This window comes from Mizuhopecten yessoensis, unplaced genomic scaffold, assembly GCF_002113885.1.
Source record: "Mizuhopecten yessoensis strain PY_sf001 unplaced genomic scaffold, ASM211388v2 scaffold716361, whole genome shotgun sequence".
Classification (NCBI taxonomy): Eukaryota; Metazoa; Mollusca; class Bivalvia; order Pectinida; family Pectinidae; genus Mizuhopecten; species Mizuhopecten yessoensis.
The window spans coordinates 621,456-646,947 of NW_018480078.1; the positions used below are offsets into that span (position 1 = coordinate 621,456).

The 25,492-nt window shown below is 35.5% G+C and overlaps 1 protein-coding gene across 1 annotated transcript; it reads left to right on the top strand.

Annotated features, from left to right (window-relative positions):
- The first annotated feature begins 2,354 nt into the window (after positions 1–2,354).
- LOC110443908 (DNA repair protein complementing XP-C cells-like) lies at positions 2,355–25,279 on the top strand. Its single transcript, XM_021488367.1, has 22 exons — positions 2,355–2,442; positions 4,111–5,492; positions 5,926–6,016; positions 6,389–6,473; positions 7,463–7,672; positions 8,363–8,425; positions 9,256–9,339; positions 12,249–12,811; positions 13,281–13,399; positions 14,849–14,899; positions 15,264–15,356; positions 15,477–15,632; positions 15,937–15,994; positions 16,715–16,826; positions 17,439–17,483; positions 18,699–18,743; positions 19,429–19,518; positions 19,860–19,941; positions 21,877–21,970; positions 22,515–22,608; positions 23,321–23,422; positions 23,778–25,279. The coding sequence occupies exons 2-22, from the start codon at positions 4,151–4,153 to the stop codon at positions 23,913–23,915; spliced, it is 3,717 nt and encodes a 1,238-aa protein (XP_021344042.1). The 5' UTR covers positions 2,355–2,442; positions 4,111–4,150; the 3' UTR covers positions 23,916–25,279.
- Positions 25,280–25,492: the final 213 nt, after the last annotated feature.

Consider the following 25,492-nt stretch of genomic DNA (forward strand, 5'->3'; position numbering starts at 1 on the left):
AAACAGAGCCTATGTAGACATTCCCGCGTTAGCCGTTACCGCCGACTTACTCGCCGATGGTCGAATCGAGAAGCACCTTATACGGTTGCCTTCTAGCCTTGAGCTAGAGGGAAATGTTTTTTTTTTTATAATTATACATCAACATCATCATCAACATCAATGTAAAATCATCGTTATTAATGCCTCTTCATCTTCATCATCATCACATCATCATCATCATTATCATATCAATCCATCATCATCATCATTAACATCAATGTAAAATCATTATTATCAATGCCTCTTCATCATCATCATCAGCAGCAGCAGCAGCAGCAGCAGCATCAGATGCATCATCTTCATCATTCTTATCAGATGCATCCTCAATAATCATCAATACACCAATCATGCTCATCGTCAATAACTCTTCATCACCATTAATGCAAAATCATAATTTTTCATACATCATCATCATCATCATTATCATATCAATCCATCATCATCCTCAACATCAATATAAAATCATCGTTATTAATGCCTCTTCATCTTCATCACATCATCATCAATATCATATAAATCCATCATCATCATCATCAACATCAATGTAAAATCATTATTATCAATGCCTCTTCATCTTCATCATCACATCATTATCATCATTATCATATCAATCCATCATCATCATCAACATCAATATAAAATCATCGTTATTAATGCCTCTTCATCTTCATCATCACATCATCATCATCATTATCATATAAATCCATCATCATCATCATCATCATCAACATCAATGTAAAATCATCGTTATTAATGCCTCTTCATCTTCATCATCACATCATCATCATTATCATATCAATCCATCATCATCATCAACATCAATGTAAAATCATTATTATCAATGCCTCTTCATGCTGTATTCTTATGTAGCTGTTTTTACTATTGTTAATATAGTTCTGAACAAGGAAATGGTCTTTAATGCCATTCATAAGTGCATTGATACTCAAAGGTTTGCGAAGACATCTAGTCTTATATATATATAATATTTGGTAAGAATTAAAATGTCATTATTAACAGTATTCACTTGTGGTAATAACATTCCAAAAAGAAATGATTCCTTATTTATTAAAACAAGCATTAGAAGAATGTCACAAAGAGTTTCAAGTCTCTATAGTAGTCCCTGCACTTCTTGACATTCCCATAAACAATGAACTATAGTTTCTCTTTCCATATTACACAGAGTACATAAGGGACTAGGAGTTAAATTTGCTTTGAAAAGAAAAGTGTTAATGACAAGAATATGGTGTACAATTCTAACTTGAAACTACTGCAGTTTTGATTTTGTTTGTAACAGTAAATTATGTTCTGTCACGTATCAATATCAAACTCAAAGTAAAAACTCCTCATTCCATTTCTTCACCCCAGTAGGTGTTGATGCTGGTGTAATTATGTAGTTATAGAAGTCTTTATATTCTTTTTTTATTCTTGAAGTATATTTCAAAAAGAAGAGGTATAAAAGGTTGGGATGGTCTTTCTATCTGAAAATCATATTTCCTAAGAAAACGCTTGGCTGATGAGACCAGTCAAATTATTAGGGTTTTTAACCAGGTCATTCACTGTTAGTACAGATGTCTTAAACCAGTTTGGATAAAAAAAACAATTATTTCCTACTCGTTGTATATCTTTGTTATACCAGAGTGGAGTTTTTAAGACAGAATATTGTCTAACTTCCCTCATAGAACCAGAAATATTCAGTCTAACCCAAGCTTTGAAAACATCCCTCCAAAAAATACGTTGGCAGTTAGATCCACATGTACGAATGTATTTCTTTACCACAATTGTGCAATTTTTTTTACATCTATAATCAAATTTAAAAGCAAATTCCATTTTCCTGATGACTTAAGTACTCTTCTTACCCAACCTAGCTTCAGGGAATCTATAAAAGCATGTACGACAACGTCAACCATTTTCAACCCTCCATCTATATAATTTTGAATTACTACATCTTTTTATTTTATGAGGTTTGCCATTCCACAAGAAATCAAATAATAAGGAATTCAGCTAGAGGGAGTTATCCTTTCAGTCAGTGGTACAGCGTCCGAATAGGAATCTTGAGATCGAGGGTTCGATCCCCGGTGGAAGCACACTATTCTCTTTCCTGTTACACCACTTACACTCCGTGAGTAAAGATTTTTCTTTACACATAATCTCTAAACATCGATCAACTTGTCATTATTTTGTATGGTCATTAAACAACCATAATTAGTTTAAATGACATTATAACTATGATTTGTAGCAAATATGTCTTTTACTTTTTTAATTTTCATTGTCTGTTAACAAGAACTAGAAATACAATAAGCTGTTTAGAGAGTAGATACACTTTACGTAAACATGGACCATGTGGGTTTTGCGGGAAAATCAGCGACTTCGAAAATCTAGTGTTTGTTAGCTAATCTACTAAAAGTAAGTATATTTAGCACTATGTAAGTGTTTTATTGAAACGTTTGATGATGTGTGTACCCCTGTTTTAGCATGATTGTCGACACTTATTCTAAAAGCGGGGTCCGAACAAACACCACCAGCTGATCAGTTCAGATCCTTGTGTAAGCACAGGTACTGGCCTCGTCTGTCAATACACCCTTAATAAAAAATGTTTATATCATGGGTGTATTGACAGACGAGGCTAGTGCAAGTGGTCTAAACATATTTTAGCCAATTGAAGGTTATCGCTGATGTAGAGGACCTGTAGTATCTTCTCTTACATTTTTCTTCCACACAAAGTTGGACGCCTACATGCCATACAGCTAGTGCAATTAACTCGCCAAATAACTGATGAATCAGAAAGTGTCACCTGCGATTTCTGAAAACAGGATGAACGTTAACGTTGAAACTGCAGGACTATATGTGGTATATGTGATTATTATATATAATTATGAAAAGCAGCGAAGGTAATGGGAATTGCCCTGAACTTCGTTCATCATCCATCCTGGATCTGGAAAAGGAGAAATACTGGTGGCTCATTTTCCTTGTTCACCTCTCCCTGCCTATGAGATGATGAGCATCCATCAATATTTACCTTGTTCTAGAGATTCCCATCCTACAATACAGTTGATCATGGCTATATACATATACTTGATTCTTTGTGAAGTAGTGTGGCAGGTTTAGATTATAGCACATAATATAATATTATAGTTACCTTCTGTATATTCGTGCTAGAGGAAGTTTCCCTTAAATAGCTCAGTTGGAAGTACGTACTAGTGTGACAGACTGAGGGAAGCTTGCATGGGAACGCTGATGTACTCCATAATCTTGCACACTATCAGGAACTTAGCAACTGAACTGGCTTATCCATTCAGAACTGTCTCCACAGTCATCTGGCATGTTCTCAGTTCCACTGTCTAGTGATTAGAGCTGAAAGAACCTGGTAAGATACATGAAGTAATCTCTAATGCTGTCTGTTTGAGAATGAAAGCCAGTACCCCATCAGGTCGATCTGAAAGCTTCAAAGGGACACCAGCTCTACTCTTTCAAACAGCTTTTGGACTCCAGCAGTGTAGAGTTTTATACTTTTCATGCAATGATGTGCTGATGATCAATTATTATAGAAAATCAATCGATTTGCCCTTTCCGATTTCGATTATCGATTACAAATTTTGTAATCGATATATATAATCGGTTCATCATTGAAATCAAAGTATTTAAATGTCTTCCATGTAAAGTTTGTATGCTTTGAAAGTCATATATTGTTATGATTTGTACTAGAATATGGTGGATAAAAATGCATAAAGGTTGCTTGATATCCATTCATATTAATTAACGAACCAGAATGTAAAGTGAACCACTCCGTCTATTTGGGTATTCAGTGCCAAAAAAATTATAAAACTGATTATGCAATCGATCATCGATCAGTTTACAACTTCCGATTACAAATCGCTTATGATTTTAACCGATTGCCCATCACTATTTTCATGGAAGGGACTAGTACTGGGATCTTTGTCAGCATTGTGTTGGGTTTTACTCTTCACAATAGTTGAGATAATTAATCAATGTCCAATCGGTGATGGCTATCCGAGTCAGGAGACATCATACCAGTAAGTGACACAAATAATTATGTACATTTTTTTCTTTCAGGAAATACAAAAGACTTCAATTTTGGTCGGAGAGTTATGAAATGGCACCAAAGAGAAAGGCATCTGCTGTTAAAGAACAAGTAAATGTAACAGAAAGTGATGTTGATGTGAAAAGGAAACGACAATGTAGAAGTAGACCTAATACCTCAGTCACTAAACAGAAGGAAGAGCAAACAGAAAAGGCTGTTGGTAGAGGGAGAGTCACTAAACAAAAGGAAGAGCATACAGAAAAGGTTGTAGTTAGAAGGAGAGTCACTAAACAGAAGGAAGAGCAAACAGAAAAGGCTGTTGGTAGAGAGAGGGGTTCGAGGTCTCAAGGAAGACAGGAGAAACTTGAAGGAAACAATTCTGTTTTGACTGAAGATAATCAGGATGGGTCACATCCTAAAACTTTTGATAAAGGTAACAAAAGCACAAAAACTCAAGTTAAAAATGAAAAATTGAAGCAGCCAAACAAAGGGAAGAGAAAACATGTTGGTAATATAAATGATCATGAAAATTTAGAAGAACCTGAACCATTTAATTGCAAAGTTGAAGAAAATCAGAACAATGTATTTAATGAGCTAGAATCAGGGAAGGTATTGAACAAGTTCAAAGATGAAGTTTCTGATAAAGATTATATCAATCCTTTAGTGTGTATCAGTGGAGAAGCTAACAATGTATCAGGATTTGATATTGACTACATGAGTTCCTTCAGTAGTGATGACAGTGAATCTGAAGAAGATGACAAAAAGTTGTCATTCCCTTCGACCAACTTTGAAAAAAGTTCAATTAGCAAGGACAATATCGTAAACAAAACCTCAGAAAAATCAGTGAAAAATGAGAAAACCTTTACCAGTAATCGAAAACAACCTGAAGTGTTGCATGTATCAGATGAGGATGATCAAAGATTGTCCTCAGAGGATGACTTTGAGACATCCCAGATTGGGACATCGGACAGGAAAAGGAAGGCAAAGGGAAACACAAGTGGAAGAGTAAATAAAGAAAAGAAAACGAAACCTAACAAAACAAAGCATGGGAAACAAGAAGAACCATCTGAAAAAAACGCAAAGAAAGGAACTAAACCAAAACCAAAAAAGGAAAGTAATAAAACCATATCAAAACGAAAGAAGTCAAATTTAGACAATTCAACAGTGAAAACACATACAAACAGTAGTAAGGTAAAAGAAGAAACTGTTCAGGTCAGAAAAAATCCGTTGAAACATTTGGATGAGTCTGATGTGGCTTCCGTGTTGATTTTGATGGAAGGAAAAAAGAAGGGGGATAACTCTGATGCAGGTCCTTCAGGGTTTGGGACTGTTGATAGGTCAGATGAAGAGAGTGATCCTAGTATGATAGAGAGCAGTGATGAGGATGAAGAAGGAGACTGGGAGGATGTCCAAGGTAACCATCTCTGTCAGTCCCACTTTACCTGCACATTCTTATATGTCAACAATAAAATTCCAAAAAATCGAAGAAAATGATCATCAACTCATCCAATCAAAGGATTACTTGTTGTGTAAAAGTCATTTTAAGTTGAGAAAACATTAATTTACAAAGTGTTGCATGTTACATCATAAACAGTTAAATAAAAAAAATCATAATCTCACTACATAGTCCATCACTGTTTGTAAAGTGTACGCTTAACAAAATTGTTCACCAGGATGAAAAATAGTTTTAAAATATTTGTGTTCACAGTCTTGAAGTGTTGCTTTCAAGACACTCAGTATTTTAGATAGATCCTAGAAAATTGGTGACAACATAAACATTGCCAAATGAAGATCTTTATTTTTTGTGTACCTGTATACAATGCAATCGTGTAATTATCGTTCTGCAGATGACTTGTCCCAGCGTTCCCCCAAGAAAAACCAGCTGCCAGAAGGAGGGGTAGAAATCACAATAGACGCTCCTCAACTTTATAGGAAGAGGTAGATTTGTATATAGATTTGTCAAATATAATAACATTTGATCTAGTATATAATTAATAAAATGTTGCTGGACCCACACCTTGGATGTATCTGGTATATATAATTATAGGAGTTTCACTGGACCTACATGGATGAGTATATTATTAAAGTTCCACTGGACTTGTATTGGATTTCGTACCCTGGGACACTGTATGTCTTACAATGTATCAAGCCCCTGTGAAACATTGTTACAAGTCAGTAATTTCTTCAAGTATTAATGCTGTTTATCATCGTTGCTTATGATCATAACATTTTTCGCTAGGTCTTCATTTAGAAATGTACTAGTTTTGAACATACAATTGAGTTAGTTTTTTGTACTTGTGCTGTTCATAGGAAGAAGAAGCAGTTTGACTGGAAGCAATATGTGCAGCGTCAGATCAACAGATTTCAGAAGGGAGTACGGGAGGATATTCACAAGGTAAGAATTCAGGAGGATATATATTCCTAATTTAGAAGATTACACATTATCATGACTAAATTCTGGATTAACTCATTCGACCCTGAAGACACATTTCATTTTTGAACCCGAATGAGTTAAGTCATAGATTTCTGTGTCAGATAATGCCATATATATTATTTATATATAGTCTAGATCTACATACATGTGTATACACTGTCTTCCTGATTGACATACCAGGTAATTTTGTCCACTCAGGGTAAGTTTCAGGCAAGATTTATTGGATACTGTACATGTATGTTAGAGGTGAATTTAAAACTGACCAAAAACAGATCACCCTTTTTTTTAAATGACATATAATTGATACCAACTGTATTTGGAAAACAATTCAGTTAGTACAATAAAAATGTATTCTCCTTTTCAAAATTTTATCTGGTAGATCAGTAATTCTGTTAAGTTTTGATTGTAAAAAAAGTTGTAAAGAAGTTTTTCATGAACAAAAACTCTTGACTTGTACTTATGATTGAGCCAGATGTTGAGCGTTCACCCAGGTGAGGAAGGCAATGGGTTCTGTCCCCTGGTCGGGACATACCAAAGTCCTTAAAACTGGTAGTTGTTATTCCCTGCTTAATGTACACGTTCAGCATTAAGGGTAACGACAACAACTGGCTCACCCGTTGTCAGTATAATGTGACCGGGTGGAATGCTGTGCTGGGTGCCTTGGACATGGTGTTTCAGTGAGATAACACTATAAAGTCGGCATCAGATCTGCACTATTACAAGGATGCAAGTACACCCATACACCCTGTCTCCAGCATACATACACACCTGCACACTTGTAAACACAACACACATGGAGGCACGTCCTTAAATAACCTTAGCTGTTAATATGACGTTAAACAAATAAAACCAAACTTATGATTGACACTAGACATAAAAAATAAAATCAACCATTTGACTATTTGATGATATCTTGAACTATTGTTTGACTCTGACCTTGAACTTGGAAGGTTCACCTGATGTGCCTGCTGGTAAGAGGTATGTACCTGAGCCGGGTGTGTAACTATCCTCAACTGACGGCCCAGGCGATTTCCATCACCCCAGACGAGTTCAGCAGCCGGCGCCCTGATAGCATCACCATGGCAACACTCTCTAGATTGGTCAAGTGGTTCAAGTCAGTGATCCGTATCGCAGAAGGGCAGTCTGAAGAAAACCAAATGGTAAACATTTTGGGGGAACTATTATGCCTCTGTTTAGAATCTCAATCCCATTGGTTTTTGCATGTCACATTTTGATGTAATGAATTCCTATGTCCTGTCAGTAGTAAGTATGAGTTCATTGTTGATGAAAGAGTCCTCTCTTACCGTGAAGGTGTTAGAGGAATATAAACCTGAGTGGAAACTTGAATGTTCTTGAATGTCTTTATAAATAGACTAACCTAAGGATTTCTTAAGCTGATGAGAGGTTAAACATTCTGGAACCTCACCCTGAGTCAGAGTTGACCATACACAGTTATTTATGTTTAGCCTAATGAGCACCATGGATGGCAAGAAATTTGGGAAAGTTTTGAATGGTTCCAAAAAACTAAAACACCTACTTGACACTTTTTCAAATAAGTTGGTGAATTATGGTGATGAGATAATATAAGACGCTCATATAAAAAAGGATAACTGGGTGCTTATTACAGATTGGACATTAATAAGATAAAATATTGTAACCTGTCATCTGAATTAAAATCTCCTACAGTGAAAATCCTGTCATATATAATCTGTTGCTTCATTTATAGCAATTACAAATATTATGGATTTTGTTTGAGTTTTAGATTTGGTAACATATGATTTGTACTCAGACTTGTTGTATGTCTCTTTTTTGTTTATAAGACATACATGTAACTCTAATACGTATTTCAGAAGTGTGTATTACAAAGGGACTTTGAAGAGAAGAGAGCAAACAATATACTGGAGTTAGTGTTGGTAAGTATGATTTAATGCTTTTTTGTTTGTGTTTTATGTGTTATTTACAGCTATGGTCATTTAAGGACGTGATGGAGGATTGCCGAATCAGAATTCAACGAAAACTTGAGAGAAAGCTCACTGAATACCTGTATAGAGAAACTGCTTTCGTCCCTTTAAAATTGAAACTACTCACTCCACACCAGAAAAACTAGAAAAATTGATTGATAAGATTGCTTCAAATACCGTAGAACACTTTCCTTCCTGGTTTGAAACATTTTTTTAGATCGTTTCGTGGATATCCTATATTAAAAAACAGTAGACACGTATATCATTCAAATTCGTTGTATTTATTTTCCTGGTTCAATAGCAACCACGAAAACCTTGAATGTTTATTCCGTCTTTGCGTATTGCAGAGTTATCTTCTCTTGGGAGCAGGTATTGATTGTTACGTCACTTGTTTGTGAGAGTAACGTCATCAATTTTTGAGAAAACAATGTAATTTTCTCACACAAACCAATGAAGTAACAATCAATACCTACTCCCAACAGAAGATAACTCTGCAATACGCAAAGACGGAATACACAACGAACGGTATACAGTAACAAAAAAGAAAATAGTAAAAATATTCAGTTAACACTAGATAAGCTTTTCATAATTGAATACTTTAAAATTTTCAATTTGTTGCCTTGAAAATTGCTTGCAGGTTTCTATACAATACTTGTTTGTCATCCATTACAACATAACGCAAGATTACCTCTTTCATCATCTTCAACTATAGTACTGTTTGTGTAAATGTTAGAGAGTGAAGTTATTGTTATGAACATTTACATTTACATTTAATTTTACAGTTGTTCATCGTTCTGCTTCGAAGTATGGGTCTGGATGTCCGTCTCGTGATGTCACTTCAGCCAATGTCCTCAAAACCATCAAAGGTATCAAAATTTGAAAAATCAAAAACTTAGGTAACATTGGTTATACAAGTGTTTAAACGAAACAAAAGTTCATTTCTTGACTTTTCTTTTATAATTAAAATGTTGTGAATCCAGTGTCATTAGGTTAATGGCCCACTGCAGTCAAATTTGAATTCTTGATATTTTTATAAAACTCATATTACTGAATGAAAATAAGTTATACTTCAAATGATATGCACACACATAGAAATGTACTTATCTTTTGGAGACTATTTTTCAGAGAAATTAATTTCAAATTTGACTAATTATCTCCCTAAATCGGAAATTACATCTGGATCTTGGTCCCTTTAATGTTTTACTGAACTTAAAGATCACTGTACCACTGCCAAAAAATGAAACTATACATTTGAAACTTCCTTTTCCAAAATGACTATGGTTTTGATAAATCAGTTTCGTAAAGTAAAGTATAGCTTGCAGTACCTTGATGAAAACATAATGGAGATGAAATAAACAGATTATCATCAACAAACGTATTCTTAGAGTAAAACATTATGCTTGGCCAGATGGGATTCGAACCCTGGACTTAAGGTAGCAGAGTACAGTAGAGGGTTGTGGCCATGGGTGATATTTTTGTTAAATGGCTAACCCCTGTATAATGATATGTAAAAAAAAATTAAAAATAAAACTGTACTAAAATTGGTATAAGCATGATGAAGTGGGCTATGTGAGCTTCACATTTGTAAAAAAGAAAGAAGATTTCTTTGGTTCGAGAATAAAATTTTGGCCATAATACGAAAGGGTGCGTACACATGAAAAGCTAGCTTTACAGGAGGTAAAAATTTGACAACAGCACACGACGCAAAATTGCAAAAAATCAAGTTCTACAATTTTACTGCGACCCAGATAATTCTGCAACCAGGTAGGTAATCTTTAATTTCAGACAGAGCTTAGGAAAAAAATTACTACTTGCGGGGGTCAAATTTTGGGTTAAAAATAGCATTTTTTGGCATTTTTTGGTAATTTTTGATGTGGTAACCATGGTTTTCACACAAGTGACATACATAGAAAAAAGAGGTTTATACACTTCTCAGTGCTTTATATGTATTGTAAATGTAATGCAGTTTACAAATATATATACATGTATACATGTGTTGTGTAGGGTAAAACCGCTGTGTTTACATTTCCTCGACATGTGCCTTGTTTATCAGAGTCGGGCCATTTCTACTGTATTCTGCTACCATATACACATAGAACTTGATTTTTTCTGAAAAAATCCCTTTTTATGCTTGATTCAGCTTCACTTTCATTCATTAATACTTAAAACTACTCAAAAACGCCAAAAAACCCGTTACATAGATTGGTCTATATATAGGTCATTAGCCTGTTACCTGTGGATGTATAAAGAGAGGTAACTCGCGCTTTCACAGGCACTTGTGAAATTCTGCAATTCATCACATATGTGTCAATTATGTTATTGGTAAAGTTGATACCAAACATCAAATAGTTCACAGGCTATCTCCTGATGCATTCATACTAGATTTCAGTCTGTTTCACTCAGTTCAGCACCCGGTAGCCATGGTTACTAATACATAAAGTTGTATTTATTGAAAATGGGTAAAAATGGGTAAAATATCTGTTTTCATTTTAATTACACTATTTTAGATGTTTTTTTCCACTTGATTCAGCATACAGATGAAATAAGCAAAGTCAGTAATGTCAATAAATTTTATTTCCATAATTACAGCTGAAGAAAATCTTTTTTTTCTAGCGAAATATGTTAAATGAACAATTTCTGAGGGTCACTGTCAATTCTAGGCGAGGAAAGTAAATAACGGTTGCTATGGTGGCACTTGTCTGATTTCTCAGAATATCTTACATTTCTGTGCTGTTCATCGGTTACGGGAAGTGTGTCTGTTGCTAGTTTGTTGTTGAGATGGGTTTCCTAGTGTTCAATATTTTGATATCAGTGATCCTCGATGATGTCATAGATGCCCATTGATGACGTCATAGTTATGATGACATCACAGTTACTATGACGTCATCAAACAAGACAGTAACATCATAGTATCACTGTACTGTTTGTTTTCTACATGCACATGATCTCAAGGCATCATATTTCACCCAAAAAGAAATTTTATTCATGAAAACTACAAACCTATTCAAGTTTTCATTTTTCAGATTACCTCCCTTTGTTGGTAGTTTGAGAGCAGAATTGGTAAATACACTTTTCAGGAGAATTCATATTACTCGGTCACTATTAAAGTGAGAAAGGAAACGGATACATCATTGTGTTCATTGTCGCATTTTCCAGACATTTAAAAGGTTTTGATTAAATTTTGGGGAAAAAAAAGTGATGTATAAGGTAGCAGAGTACAGTAGAGGGTTGTGGCCATGGGTGATATTTTTGTTAAATGGCTAACCCCTGTATAATGATATGTAAAAAAAAATTAAAAATAAAACTGTACTAAAATTGGTATAAGCATGATGAAGTGGGCTATGTGAGCTTCACATTTGTAAAAAAGAAAGAAGATTTCTTTGGTTCGAGAATAAAATTTTGGCCATAATACGAAAGGGTGCGTACACATGAAAAGCTAGCTTTACAGGAGGTAAAAATTTGACAACANTGTTTGACTATTGCTGAATTTCACCAATTGAGTTACCTGGACCACGGAAGTGTACGAGCCCAAATGTGCTACAGTTTTATCCAAATAGAAGTTAAGGGGAGGTTACTGTATATATAGAAAAAATGGCAGCGCAGTGGGACAGGGATCCTAAATATATTTTCATGAGCAACTATCAATTTTTGCTAGTAAACTCTCTATACAAAAATAGGGAAAAGTTCTCAAAAGTCTTGTGATCATGTTTGAACGTAACTTTGAAAAGAAATTCTTTATTTTTTCTATTTTTTCTGTATTTTTATTTACCATCAGGAGGATGCATCATCAAAGTCAAAGCAGAAAAAATCACTGCCAAATGGTAGAAATTCAAAGGCTTCTAAACCTGCTAAACAATCTACGAAGTCCAAGCAAAAGGGAGCACAACATGATGAAGATAGTTGTTCCCCAACTAAAAAAGTACAACCAAAGAAAAAGAAAAAAGAAGCAAAAGGCAAATCATCCAAATTTTTCAAAAACTCAGATAGTGAGATGGAAGTTGTTAAATTGGCAGGTAGGAATAAATCTAAGAAAACAAAGGAACAGAAATGTGATTCAGAAGATGTAGAAGAAAAATACAAAGTGAAAAATAAAAGTTTGAGAGAACGTGGTTCAAAGGTCAAACCTTCAAGTTACAAGCAAGAGAATGATATTGATGATGAGGAGGAGAAGGAGGATGGGGATTCTGATGAAAGTTTTATGTCAGTCAGTGACACAGAGGTTTGTGATTCAGCAAGGCAGAAGAGCAAAAGGAATAGCAAGCAAACTCAGAAAAGTAGAAAAAGAAAGGTCTCCCCAGACGTGAAGGCACCAGAATCTCAGAGCAGTGAAAATGAAAGGTATATTAGATAGCTTTCCTTACTGTTAATACAAGTTTAAGGTTTACTGGGCAAAAAATAATACTTCCTGTATTTTGGCTTAAATTTTCAACCATATTCAAGATCAGTGGAAAGTTCCGATCATGAAGTTCACAGCTACAGATCTACACACAGTACAAGTGATGGGAAAATTGGCCTGTCTATGCCTTCCTGACTTTAAGTTGTCCAATAAATTTCATAAAACTTCACATTACTGACATCAATCTCTTATTAAAGACCATTGTAACTAATAATGAATCTAACTTAATTAGCGAACAATTGTGGCAGTTTCTGTAACGACTGCATACCAGACCAGACTAAACAGTGTGACATTTTCTATTTCAAACAGTGGTTTGAACCAGACCAGACTAAACAGTGTGACATTTTCTATTTCAAAAAGTGGTTTGAACCAGACCAGACTAAACAGTGTGACATTTTCTATTTCAAACAGTGATTTTGAACCAGACCAGACTCAATTTCGTAGTCCTCTAAGAACCAAGAAACCTTTGAAAAACAACAGGAAGGTTTTGTCCTCCGATTCTGATGACTCTAGTAGTACAGCTAGAGAAGGTAAGACTTCTGTCCTGTTATCATGTGTTAACTCTGTAAAGGGCCATTCCTGTTATCATGTGTTGACTCTGTAAAGGCCCATTCCTGTTATCATGCATTGACTCTGTAAAGGGCCATTCCTGTTATCATGTGTTAACTCCGTAAAGGGCCATTCCTGTTATCATGTGTTAACTCTGTAACTGGCCATTCCTGTTATCATTTGTTAACCCTGTAAAGGGCCATTCCTGTTATCATGTGTTAACTCTGTAAAGGGCCATTCCTGTTATCATGTGTTAACTCTGTAAAGGGCCATTCCTGTTATCATGCGTTGACTCTGTAAAGGGCCATTCCTGTTATCATGTGTTAACTCCGTAAAGGGCGATTCCTGTTATCATGTGTTAACTCCGTAAAGGTCCATTCCTGTTATCATGTGTTAACTCTGTAAAGGGCCATTCCTGTTATCATGTGTTCACTCTGTAAAGGGCCATTCCTGTTTTCATGTGTTAACTCTGTAACTGGCCATTCCTGTTATCATGTGTTAACCCCGTAAAGGGCCATTCCTGTTATCATGTGTTCACTCTGTAAAGGGCCATTCCTGTTATCATGTGTTAACTCTGTAAAGGCCATTCCTGTTATGGATTTAATGGTATTGTCATGTTATCATGTGTTAACTCTGTAAAGGGCCATTCCTGTTATGGATATATAAATATTGGGGTACACACATTTTTCCTGCATCCTCATTGGCTAGATCATAATCATGTGGAGGTTGGTATTTTATGATTGACAAGGTCAGACTATTTTCAGGAACAGCAGGTCAATATTCATAGTAAGACGTCATTTCAATTGTGACGTCACAACGCTTTCTGCCAAAATACAGTATTTTCCTCTGTATTATTTTCATACATTCCATCATTTTATCGATTAAAACATTATTTATCATCTAATAGAACAATTAAAGACTTTTATTTTGATGAATATGTGCATGGTTAAATGTCCCTGAGAAATTGATATTGACCTCGTCTTTGTCTCTGTTAATATCATATTCTCAGGGTCTATATAACCACATATTCACCTCAAGAAAAGTCTAAATTGATAAATACATGGGTGATGGTGAGGTTTGAAATAACTGATAACATTAATTTGTAAGTGGGCACAAAGGAAAAAGACATTCTTAATTCAAAATGTATTAGGAGTCATATAGTTCCTCCCCTTTTACAATTATCCTGTGTATCATTGATATCCTTTTTTCCCTGTTATTATACTCAGATGTAGAATCTCATTCAGAGTGTGAGAACACTGTGTAAATATATGAGGAAAATACTTATATAACATATGCTTCTATTCCTAAAGTTCATATGGGAATTTAAGTTGAAGCCATGTCCACTGGTCCATGGCGCATCAATGATAAAACAATAAATAAATAACATTGTTTGCTGTTTGTTAGATTAACATGTTGTACTTCTGTTGCAGGCTGTGACCAGTGGGCCGAGGTTTACCTGGAGACAGAGCACAAGTGGATATGTATGTGTAAATGACAGTATAACTTAAAACTAAATGAACAATCTAATTTCTTATCATTGGTAATTATGTAATTAATACTTTATCATTGACAGAAACAGACCTAGAGAGTAAGGTTAGCTCGATAGTATGAGACTAGTGAAATCTCCAGATGGACTATAGTGGTTCTACAAACCACCAGCCCAATTGACAAGTCAAAATTTGATATTACTTATCTTGTTGAACAATATTTGGTTTGTGGAAGTTGCACATGGACTAGTAAAATTGGAATCTACTGATCCAACTGACTAGTGGTTGTTAAAATTAATTTCACGCCCGGAAAGATAGTTCAGTGTCCCATGTTCAGTGTTCCTTATTTTATTTCCAGGTGTGAATTTTGTCAAAGGAGAACTCAATGCACCATACGCAATAGAAAGTCATGCATCTCAACCTGTCCATTATGTCATGGCATATAGCAATAGTGAGTACATTATAGATATAATGAAATATAAATATAAATATTTTGAAATGTACATGAGCTCCTGTTCTCAACATGTTTACTGTCTACAGCTCCTCCTATATTTTGCCCGACTGTTGACAGAGGGTTACACAAAGGACGTGACGGCCAGATATGCTGCCAGCTGGCTGACTGACACACGTAAACTTAGAGCAGACCCAGATTGGATAGAGGAGACATTCGCACCTTACGTAGACCCTGATACAGATGCTGGAGAACGGGAGGACACAGCCATTAAGGGTAAGTAGTTATCAAATCAAGGTCATTACAAATTGATGTTCCTATCAGAAAAACAGTCTCATTGACAGTGCACTCCACTAAAATGGTAAAACTGAAACATTAGACTGCTGTTACTGATATCTCAGCATACATACTGTAAAATCACTTCTTTTACGTGGAGTTTGTAACTTCGTTGATTTTTTGAGTAATCTTCATCCACAAATTCTTAGGTCCACAAAGACTTTACAAGTTTGACCATAAGTTAAGTGTGTAGCCATGTCTTTAAAATCTTTTACAACATAAAACACTTTATTACCTCCCTTAGATAACCTAATCAGACGTCCAATGCCGACAAGTGTTGGGGCCTTTAAAGGACATCCTTTGTAAGTACATGAGCTTATACCATTTCTTTTTTCCAGTATTACTACATTTGTATATAATTTGTGTTGTTATGCAGAATAATGGACAAAATCTCAGGTACTCCCTTCACTGTTGTCTAATAAACTGGACAAAATCTCGGGTACTCCCTTCACTGTTGTCTAATAAACTGGACAAAATCTTGGGTACTCCCTTCACTGTTGTCTTATATCTAGTAGACAAAATTTTGGATACTCCCTTCCCTGTTGTCCATTATACAAGAAAAGATTTTGGATACTCCCTTCCCCGTTGTCTTGTATACAGGGCATAGTATTTTGTAACTGATCTGGGTTTTCATGCCCCTGCCATTGTGTTGGAGGGTAATGGGAGGTATATACTGGTATTCATGTCTATCCCATCCTAACACATCACGTCTCGTTTCATTGTCATGACTCTACCGGCTTTATTTCTTACAAGATTTTCATCAAAATTTTGTACCAAAGTCAGATATGAGAATAACTCTGAAAGTTTGTATTTTAGGGCCTCAAGGTCTATACCATGATCACTGTTACTATTATAGATTAACCCAGGGCCAAGTAAATTTTCTATTGTCTTGTAGATACAAAAGTTAACCCGATGCTCTCATCACCATCCAGATCATTATCTCTTCCTTTTGTATTTTTCCTAAGTAACTTCTTTGTCTCTCTTCGCACACCTTAACTATAACATTTTGCTTTACATAAAAGGTATGCCTTGAAACGTCACCTGCTGAAGTTTGAGGCGATCTACCCGAACTCTGCTGTACCGCTCGGCTTTATTAGGGGAGAACCTGTGTATGCACGGGACTGTGTTCATGTGGTGAGTAGAAATACTGTGAAATCAGAAATTGTCGTTGGGCCAAAATGTTGTCCAAAAAAACCTTAAGTACACGAGTATCCACTCGAAAAGAGAATAGCTTTAGCTCAAACTTGTATCTACTTCATGGAATATGAATTATGACTATGATGGAGCTTACCCACATAATCAACGAAATTAAAAACCCAACAAAAATTAGTGACTTTACAGTACCTTACATTTGCTGCCATACAACTTAATCCTATTGTGGTAGCTTAATTTAATTAAACTTAAAAAAATCCTTGAGAATTATTGTTACTGTTAATATTCCTTGAATTTTGAGAAACCACACTGAAAAAAACTAATTGGGTACTAATTGGTGTTTGCCTTAAAAATTTATTCTCAAATTCCTGAAAAAAAAAACTTTCCTTTTTGCTGAAAATCTATTCCCAACTCCCTAATCAAAACCTTGAAAAGACCTGAAATTTGAACTGAAATAATCTTAGAGGTTAACTTGTGTGTTATTGATGCATGTATCTTTAGCGACTTTCGATGATGTCATTGCTTGGTTTAATTCATGATATGATGTCACGGCAGTCACTAGTGTTAAATATACATATATGTTTTGATTTTCAGTTACATTCCAGGGAAAACTGGTTAAAGGAAGGGCGAGCTGTCCGAGTGAGTACTAGTTGACGAGATCATAGTTGTGGGAAAGTGTTCCACTCATCTGAGTAGATTACAACAGTAAGAGGACAGAGTATATTCCATCGTAGGTTCATAATTTGATGTCAGGCCACCTCGACTGTCTTGCATCCAATTATGAAACTCATTGTCGAGTACCCGTTTCCCACTGCGATACACAATGAATACATGTAATCCTTTCCTCGAGTTTTTACATTTCTTTTCTATGCAAACAAAATGCAACATTTCTGGTCCAGGAAATCATCGTAGAAATATATTTTGATTCTGTAGAACATCGGAGAGATATTCATTAACTTGACAAGTGCCGTAGTGATTTGTTTATTTCTTCTCGGGTACTCTGAAATTTCAAAATTTGGGAACTGGAATTTTTTTGAATTATCAAAAAATGAGATATGTTAACAGATTGTATTATAAAAATGTTATTCACATATAAGTATGCAATCTTCTTTAGAGCCGTAGTTTTACTATACTTGCTCCTAAAGTACCGGTAGATAAAGACACACTGCACAATCAATTAATGTTAAAATTTGACATGGTAGCCATCATAGAGTCAAGCTATTTTTGTGAAAAGACACTGTCTTGTGTAGATGTGGAGATAGGAGTATATACAGCAAGTTATCTACTCTTTTCTAGTTCTAACCAATCAGGTGATAAACTTCCTATCTCCTGATAAATATTAGTCATTTGTATGTATTATCGCATTGGAAATGAATTTCAGTAAATGAAATAAGCACTTACCGTTGCTAGATAGGACTCTCAGTTCAAACATGTTACCTTTATAAGGAGTTAAACTTACCTGCGGCAGGAGTCCGTTGAAAATGGACAGTTGATATTGGAGTTAGATGCAAATGTACAATAAATGTACTTGTGTTAATTTTAAATCTTCATTCATATATATATATATCAACTTTGTTTATTTTACAACAATTATGAAACAAGTTATTTCAACTTATATTAATCATTCTTGTTGGCTCGGATGTTAGCACGCAGGGGGTCTAAGTGTGGGAGGAAACTGGAGTACCTGGAGAAAACCCATGTGGTCGAGCAGGTGACCCCATACCTTTTCACGTCTGATCGGGGAATCGAACCCTGGCCGCATTAGTGAAAGGCAAGTGCGCTATCCACTGCATCGCCTGACAACCCAATTGTGTCATTCATTTGAAATCTATAAGATTTTTTTTATGTTTACAGCTTGGTGAGGAGACCTACAAAATGGTGAAGTCCAGACCTAAATGGGTGAGTCATGTGATGAAGAAAAATTCTCAAAAATACACAAATTTCAATGTTTACATGTCAGTTACAAGATATGTTGTCCATTATTCAAGACAACTGGGAGTCTCTGAATCTTGTGTGATATATATCAGATTTATGGTAGGTATATGTAACGTGTTCACTTGTACATATGCCTTTGTCACATAAGTAGATGGGATAGCCACTCATTTTACAATTATTTCTAATCTGTACAATTTTTCATGTTGATCAATCTGTTTAACAGGAACATTTTTGCCCCATTCAAACCTTCGCCCATGAAATCAATTTTTGCCCAGTGTTAATTCTGCCCTTCATATTTAATTACTTTGTTTATTATGCTGTTGACTTATATTTGCTGTAATGATTAATTCACCCTCATTAAGGTTGGTGAAAAGGGCGAAAAGTAAACTGCATCGAACATTTCCCGGTATAACAATTTTCTAAGTACCAGGGCCCACTTGTATAAAACATCTCAACTCTTGAGATTTCCTCAAGTCTAAGATTTCCCATAGACAATACATTGCTTGAGATTTTCCTTAACATTGAGATGTTTTATACAAGTGGGCCCAGTACCTCTGTTGATGCAAAACCTTTGAATGTTAAGTACAACATAAATTATATGCGATGCTGAAGTAGGTTTAAAACTTGCTGTTGACATTATAATGTCTAGAATAAACCAAAAGAAAATCCAGATGCACTGGACCTGGAACTTTTTGGACACTGGCAGACTGAAGATTACATCCCACCACCAGCTGTTGATGTGAGTAATCTCCCTTGAATATCAGACAACTTCCTGGAAGTTAAACAATCATTTTATTGTTAGAAGTTTGATCATAGGAAAACTAGATCAAAAGGCAACCTCACTTTAAAATAATAATGTCAAACACTGCATTATGAAGTTTTGTTCCAAACTTACCCCGAGATGCTTATCTGCTGACATGACTATATATATATATATATATATATCAATCCAACAGAAAAAAAAAGACAAGACTGACATTTAACAAATAAAGTTCTTTTTGATATTTGACACAATGATCCCTCTTATTATGTAATTATGATTGAGATTTAAGCAATTAAAGGTTATTGGTGTAATTTTAGGGTAAGGTTCCACGAAACGAGTATGGGAATGTGGAACTCTTCAAGGAAAGCATGTTACCAGGGGGAACGGTACACTTGAAAGGTGAGTCTATAGGTAAAAGTACCCTGTAGTATATTGTTGGGTTATTTTGTGCATAAAACAGAATTCTACCACGTCTGTGATGTAACGACGGTTTTCATTGGTTAAAAAGAGTGCATTATTGAGCGATATACCATGCGCGTGCCAATAACCAATGCACGTGAATTAGTGCGCACGCATGCTGTTCCAACAACCTCCCCGTTTTAATCATGAATCAAAAATAGCATAACTGTCAGGCAAGATCAAAATATTTGACAGGCCTGCCATTCAAAAGATTACACTGATCTATAAACCTAAAGTGTGTGGGTCCGTGCAATGAAAATGGTTTATTAATTATTGACATTTAAAATGTACAGGTCTGAAGACAAAATGGTAAATTATTAATTACTTCTGTTTTTACTTCACTGGGTAGTGCCGTACATTTCACGATGTGTGCAGTGTGTGTATGTACTGTCAAGCGTTGATTTCATGTTTTGATGAACGACGTCGATAGTGTGCCAATGTTTGATTGATTGATATAAACAACGTATCTGACGTCACACCTATTCAGTTGTTTCTGGTCTGCAAAATGTCGTCTGCTTTCAAAAAATCAAAGTGATGTCGAGCATTCGCCTACAGTGTACATACCGTGTGTGAAGAATAATGTTGCAAAAAGTAGCATCGGTCTGAACAGTGGTTGCAAAACACAGCTGTCCCGTGAAGTCGGTGAAGGTGAAGTTTGCGTCATGATCAGCCGGTCAGCGACTTTCCATCACGTCATGGCAACCAACTAAATATGCCAACTCATGTAAGGCCTATCGTATGATGTTGTATCAATGGCACTTCCAAGAAAATCCGCTTGATATCGGTACGATGATGATGGTTTTAGAAGTAAATGCAAACTGGGAATCCCAACCCTACGCACTGAGAAATGTTGGCGCGACATTGATCAAGTTAAAACGAGGCAACACGATCATGTGATAAATCTTGCACGCGCAAAAGAACAGCGTCTAATCTGGATATCGAATTATCTAGGTCATGTCGCCTTATAAGACAGCAAAACTTTACAAGTAGTTACATTTGACGTGGTAGAATAAAAATAATCAACTTATGTGCATGCATTATGGTGGAATATATAACTCGGGGTTCGAAAATGTTGGAAAAATAATTAACTCGGGCCGAAGCGGCCTTCGTATTTTTACCAACATTTTCTCACCCTCGTTATATATTCCACCATAATGCACGCACATATGTTGATTATTTCTTAAATAGACTATGTTTATTGTTATTTTCATCATGTTACTGTTGATTTCTAACAAACCTTTAGACATTACCATATTGTAAGTATGCACTACTCTGAGGATATAGAAATTTCACCTAATGTTTTTTGAATTTCCATAACCCCCATACTTATACGAGATTATGGATCACCTGTGGGTGCTGTCAATAATTGTGATATTGCATTGAAACATTTGGATGACATCACATTTAAGGTGAAGCCATGAAATATTACAGGTGGAAGTTTATATAGAAAGCATTCTTTATCAATAATCAAGTTGATTTTTTTTTATTTATTTCCTTTAAGGACGCTATTTGGAGGATAAAAAGTAGAAAATAAGATGTATGTGGGTAAGGACTGGTCCAGAAATAACCATATTGGATGGGTGGGAGGCACTTTTTCAGAGACCCCACTGTACCACCAATCAAATATAAAAAGTTATTTAATATTAGGCAGATCTGGTTTTAAATCCACTACCTATAACATATCAACACAGATGCCTCCCACCTCCCCCATATGATCAATTGTGGAATAGCTATAAGAACATATTATTCTCGGTTGTTAATCTTTCACCCCACATAACGTCAGTCTTACCTGTGATTTTCCCATCCTACACTCACAGGTATATATGAGGATTGTGAACATAATTATGTTAACCTCTTGTATGTCTTGTATGTCAGTGCCCGGATTAAACAAAGTTGCCAAGAAACTTGGTATTGACTGTGTTCCTGCCATGATGGGATGGGACACACACTGTGGATTCTCTCATCCCATGTGAGTATGCTGAAATAGCCAAATAAATTCGCAAAAGTCAACACAGCAAAAACAATTGGCAGGGAAACAATTTGTTTTAAATACTAGATATTATTGTTGGCATAATTTTTTTTTATTTTTTATTTTTTATTTGCTTTTCACCATGCTCCAATATTCCTACATTATGCACTACTTCTGATCTGTTGTAATGAACTATAACTATTAGAATAATTCTTACTTAAATATTAATGTATTTTTAAAGTAAAACTTTGATGTACAATACAGTGTAGTACACTACTCCTCAATTATATATACTGTTAAACTTTGATGTACAATACAGTGTAGTACTCCTTAATTATATATACTGTAAAACTTTGATGTACAATACAGTGTAGTACTCCTCAATTATATATACTGTAAAACTTTAATGTACAATATAGTGTAGTACTCCTCAGTTATATATACTGTAAAACTTTGATGTACAATATAGTGTAGTACTCCTCAATTATATAAACTGTAAAACATTGTTGTAATGCCCCCTCATTTGAATTACTCTTTGTTGTAGACTAGAAGGGTTTGTTGTGTGTGAGGAACACAAAGATATCCTATTGGCCGCCTGGGATGAAGATCAGGAGATACAGCGCCAGAAGGAGGCTGAGGTCAGTAGACAGGTTGTCGGTAAAACATTATATTTTTGTACTGTCAGAAGAAGGCTAAGGTCAGTAGACAGGTTCTCTGTAAAACATAATATTTTTGTACTGTCAGAAGGAGGCTGAGGTCAGTAGATAGGTTGTCGGTAAAACGTTATATTTTTGTACTGTCAGAAGTAGGCTGAGGTCAGTAAGCAGGTTGTCGGTAAAACATTATATTTTTGTACTGTCAGAAGGAGGCTGAGGTCAGTAGACAGGTTGTCGGTAAAACGTTATATTTTTGTACTGTCAGAAGAAGGCTGAGGTCAGTAAACAGGTTGTCGGTAAAACATTATATTTTTGTACTGTCAGAAGTAGGCTGAGGTCAGTAAGCAGGTTGTCGGTAAAACATTATATTTTTGTACTGTCAGAAGGAGGCTGAGGTCAGTAAACAGGTTGTCAGGAAAACATTATATTTTTGTTACTCTCCACAAATGTGTCACACAAGGAAATGTCATTAAAAGTAATAGGAGAATTTGTGCTGAAGTTGGCCGAGTGATGAAGGCGTCCGACTTTCCTGCGACGCTAAAACCGTCCTTAAATGATCATAGCTGTTAATAGGACGTGAAACACAAACAGATTGTTCTGAAACCTTAACTGTTACACTCAGGACAATATAATTGATATAAGTAACTCGGAAACCATTCCTGTTAAATTAACAATATCATTGATGCTATTTCAGAAAAAGGAAAAGCGAGTGATCGCTAACTGGAAACTGTTGACAAAGGGACTCCTGATTAAGGAAAAACTCAAAAGGAGGTTTGACCTTCAGACGTTCACTAAGGTAAATTTCATAAAATACTTGGTGTGTTTGAATTAATTTAGGCAAATTATTGTCAATTAAAACACACACATAGTATAGTTTTGTTCCCTTTTTATGTCTTAAGATGTGGAGACTGATTTATCTTAGTGATAAACATTGTATATATATATTGAGTGAAATAAAACTGACATACATGAGTAAAAATAGCAACATTGAAGTAATTCAGTGATTTGTATCAGAGACCGTGATATTTAAATCAAGATTGAAGATACATGGACATTTCATGTAGAAATAGGAATTGCAGTTTAAACAGTAACACAAGGACAATGATAATATTATAAGCAAGTTTCAATACACAATCCTCTTTCTTTGATAGGCAAGTTCGGAGAACCATTTGGAGAAATGTGAGGATCCAGACGCAGCCAAAGCTGAAGACGTTGAGAAATCCTGGCCTAGAAACAGGGAAATCAAGAAAAAGGGAAAGAAAAAGTATTCTGAAACAGAAGTGATCTGAAATCAACATAATGTGACACAGAGTTGATCTGAAATCAATATCATGTGACACAAGTGATCTGAAATTAATAGATTGTGACACAAGTGATCTGAAATTAATACAATATGACACAGAATTGGTCTGAAATTAAAATTAATATAGTGTGACACAAGTTTGATCTGAAATCAATATGGTTTAACACAGGTCATTAGATACCATTATAATTAGACTAAGATGTGATCTTAACGTCAATAGAATGTGAATCAGAACTGATCTAAAATCAGTATAATGTGAGAGAAGCCATCTGACATTAGTGGCCCGGTTATGTGAGAAGTCATCTGATAGTAGTGGCCCGGTTATGTGAGAAGTCATCTGACAGTAGTGGCCTGGTTATGTGAGAAGTCATCCGACAGTAATGGCCCGGTTATGTGAGAAGTCATCTGACAGTAGTGTCCCAGTTATGTGAGAAGTCATCTGACAGAAGTGGCCCGGTTATGTGAGAAGTCACCTGACAGTAGTGGCCTGGTTATGTGAGAAGTCACCTGACAGTAGTGTCCCTGTTATGTGAGAAGTCACCTGACGGTAGTGGCCCGGTTATGTGAGAAGTCACCTGACAGTAGTGACCTGGTTATGTGAGAAGTCATCTGACAGTAGTGTCCCAGTTATGTGAGAAGTCATCTGACAGTAGTGGCCCGGTTATGTGAGAAGTTATCTGACAGTACTGGCCCGGTTATGTGAGAAGTCATCTGACAGTAGTGTCCCAGTTATGTGAGAAGCCATCTGACAGTAGTGGCCTGGTTATGTGAGAAATCATCTGACATGAGTGGCCAGGTTATGTGAGAAGTCGTCTGACATTAGTGGCTTGGTTATGTGAGGAGTCATCTGACAGTAGTGGCCCGGTTATGTGAGAAGTCATCTGACAGTAGTGGCCTGGTTATGTGAGAAGCCATCTGACAGTAGTGTCCCTGTTATGTGAGAAATCATCTGACATGAGTGGCCAGGTTATGTGAGAAGTCATCTGACAGTAGTTGCCTGGTTACGTGAGAAGTCATCTGACAGTAGTGGCCTGGTTATGTGAGAAATCATCTGACAGTAGTGACCCGGTTATGTGACATCTGAGGCATGTAAATGGATGTTTCCAAGAGGGATCTTTCTTTCTTTGTTTTAAGTAAAAAAAAGCATGATGTCTCAGGTTTTACTTTACAAAAGTATATACTTAATTTCAAATCATTCCTTTTTATAGGCAGAACTGTATTCATATTTGTAACCAGGACCTTATAATGTATATTGAGAGTAGAAAAAGATCATAATGAGTGAATGTCTTCCAAAACTGATATAAATTCATTAATTGTTAGTCATTTTAAAATGAAAGTAATAAAGGATAATAAAACTTTTTTATTATTTTTTTCTTTTTCGGATCACTTCAACCCCCAACTCGTCAAGCCAGTCTCACTAATGTGTACAAACATTTGTTTATTTATATATAGAATTGTTTAATTATTGACAAGAAATTAATGTGACTTATTTGGTGTAGCTGTTAGCAGACTTGGTCTCCGTTTCACCTCGATATTGAATATCATATTGTGATCTTTTAAAAA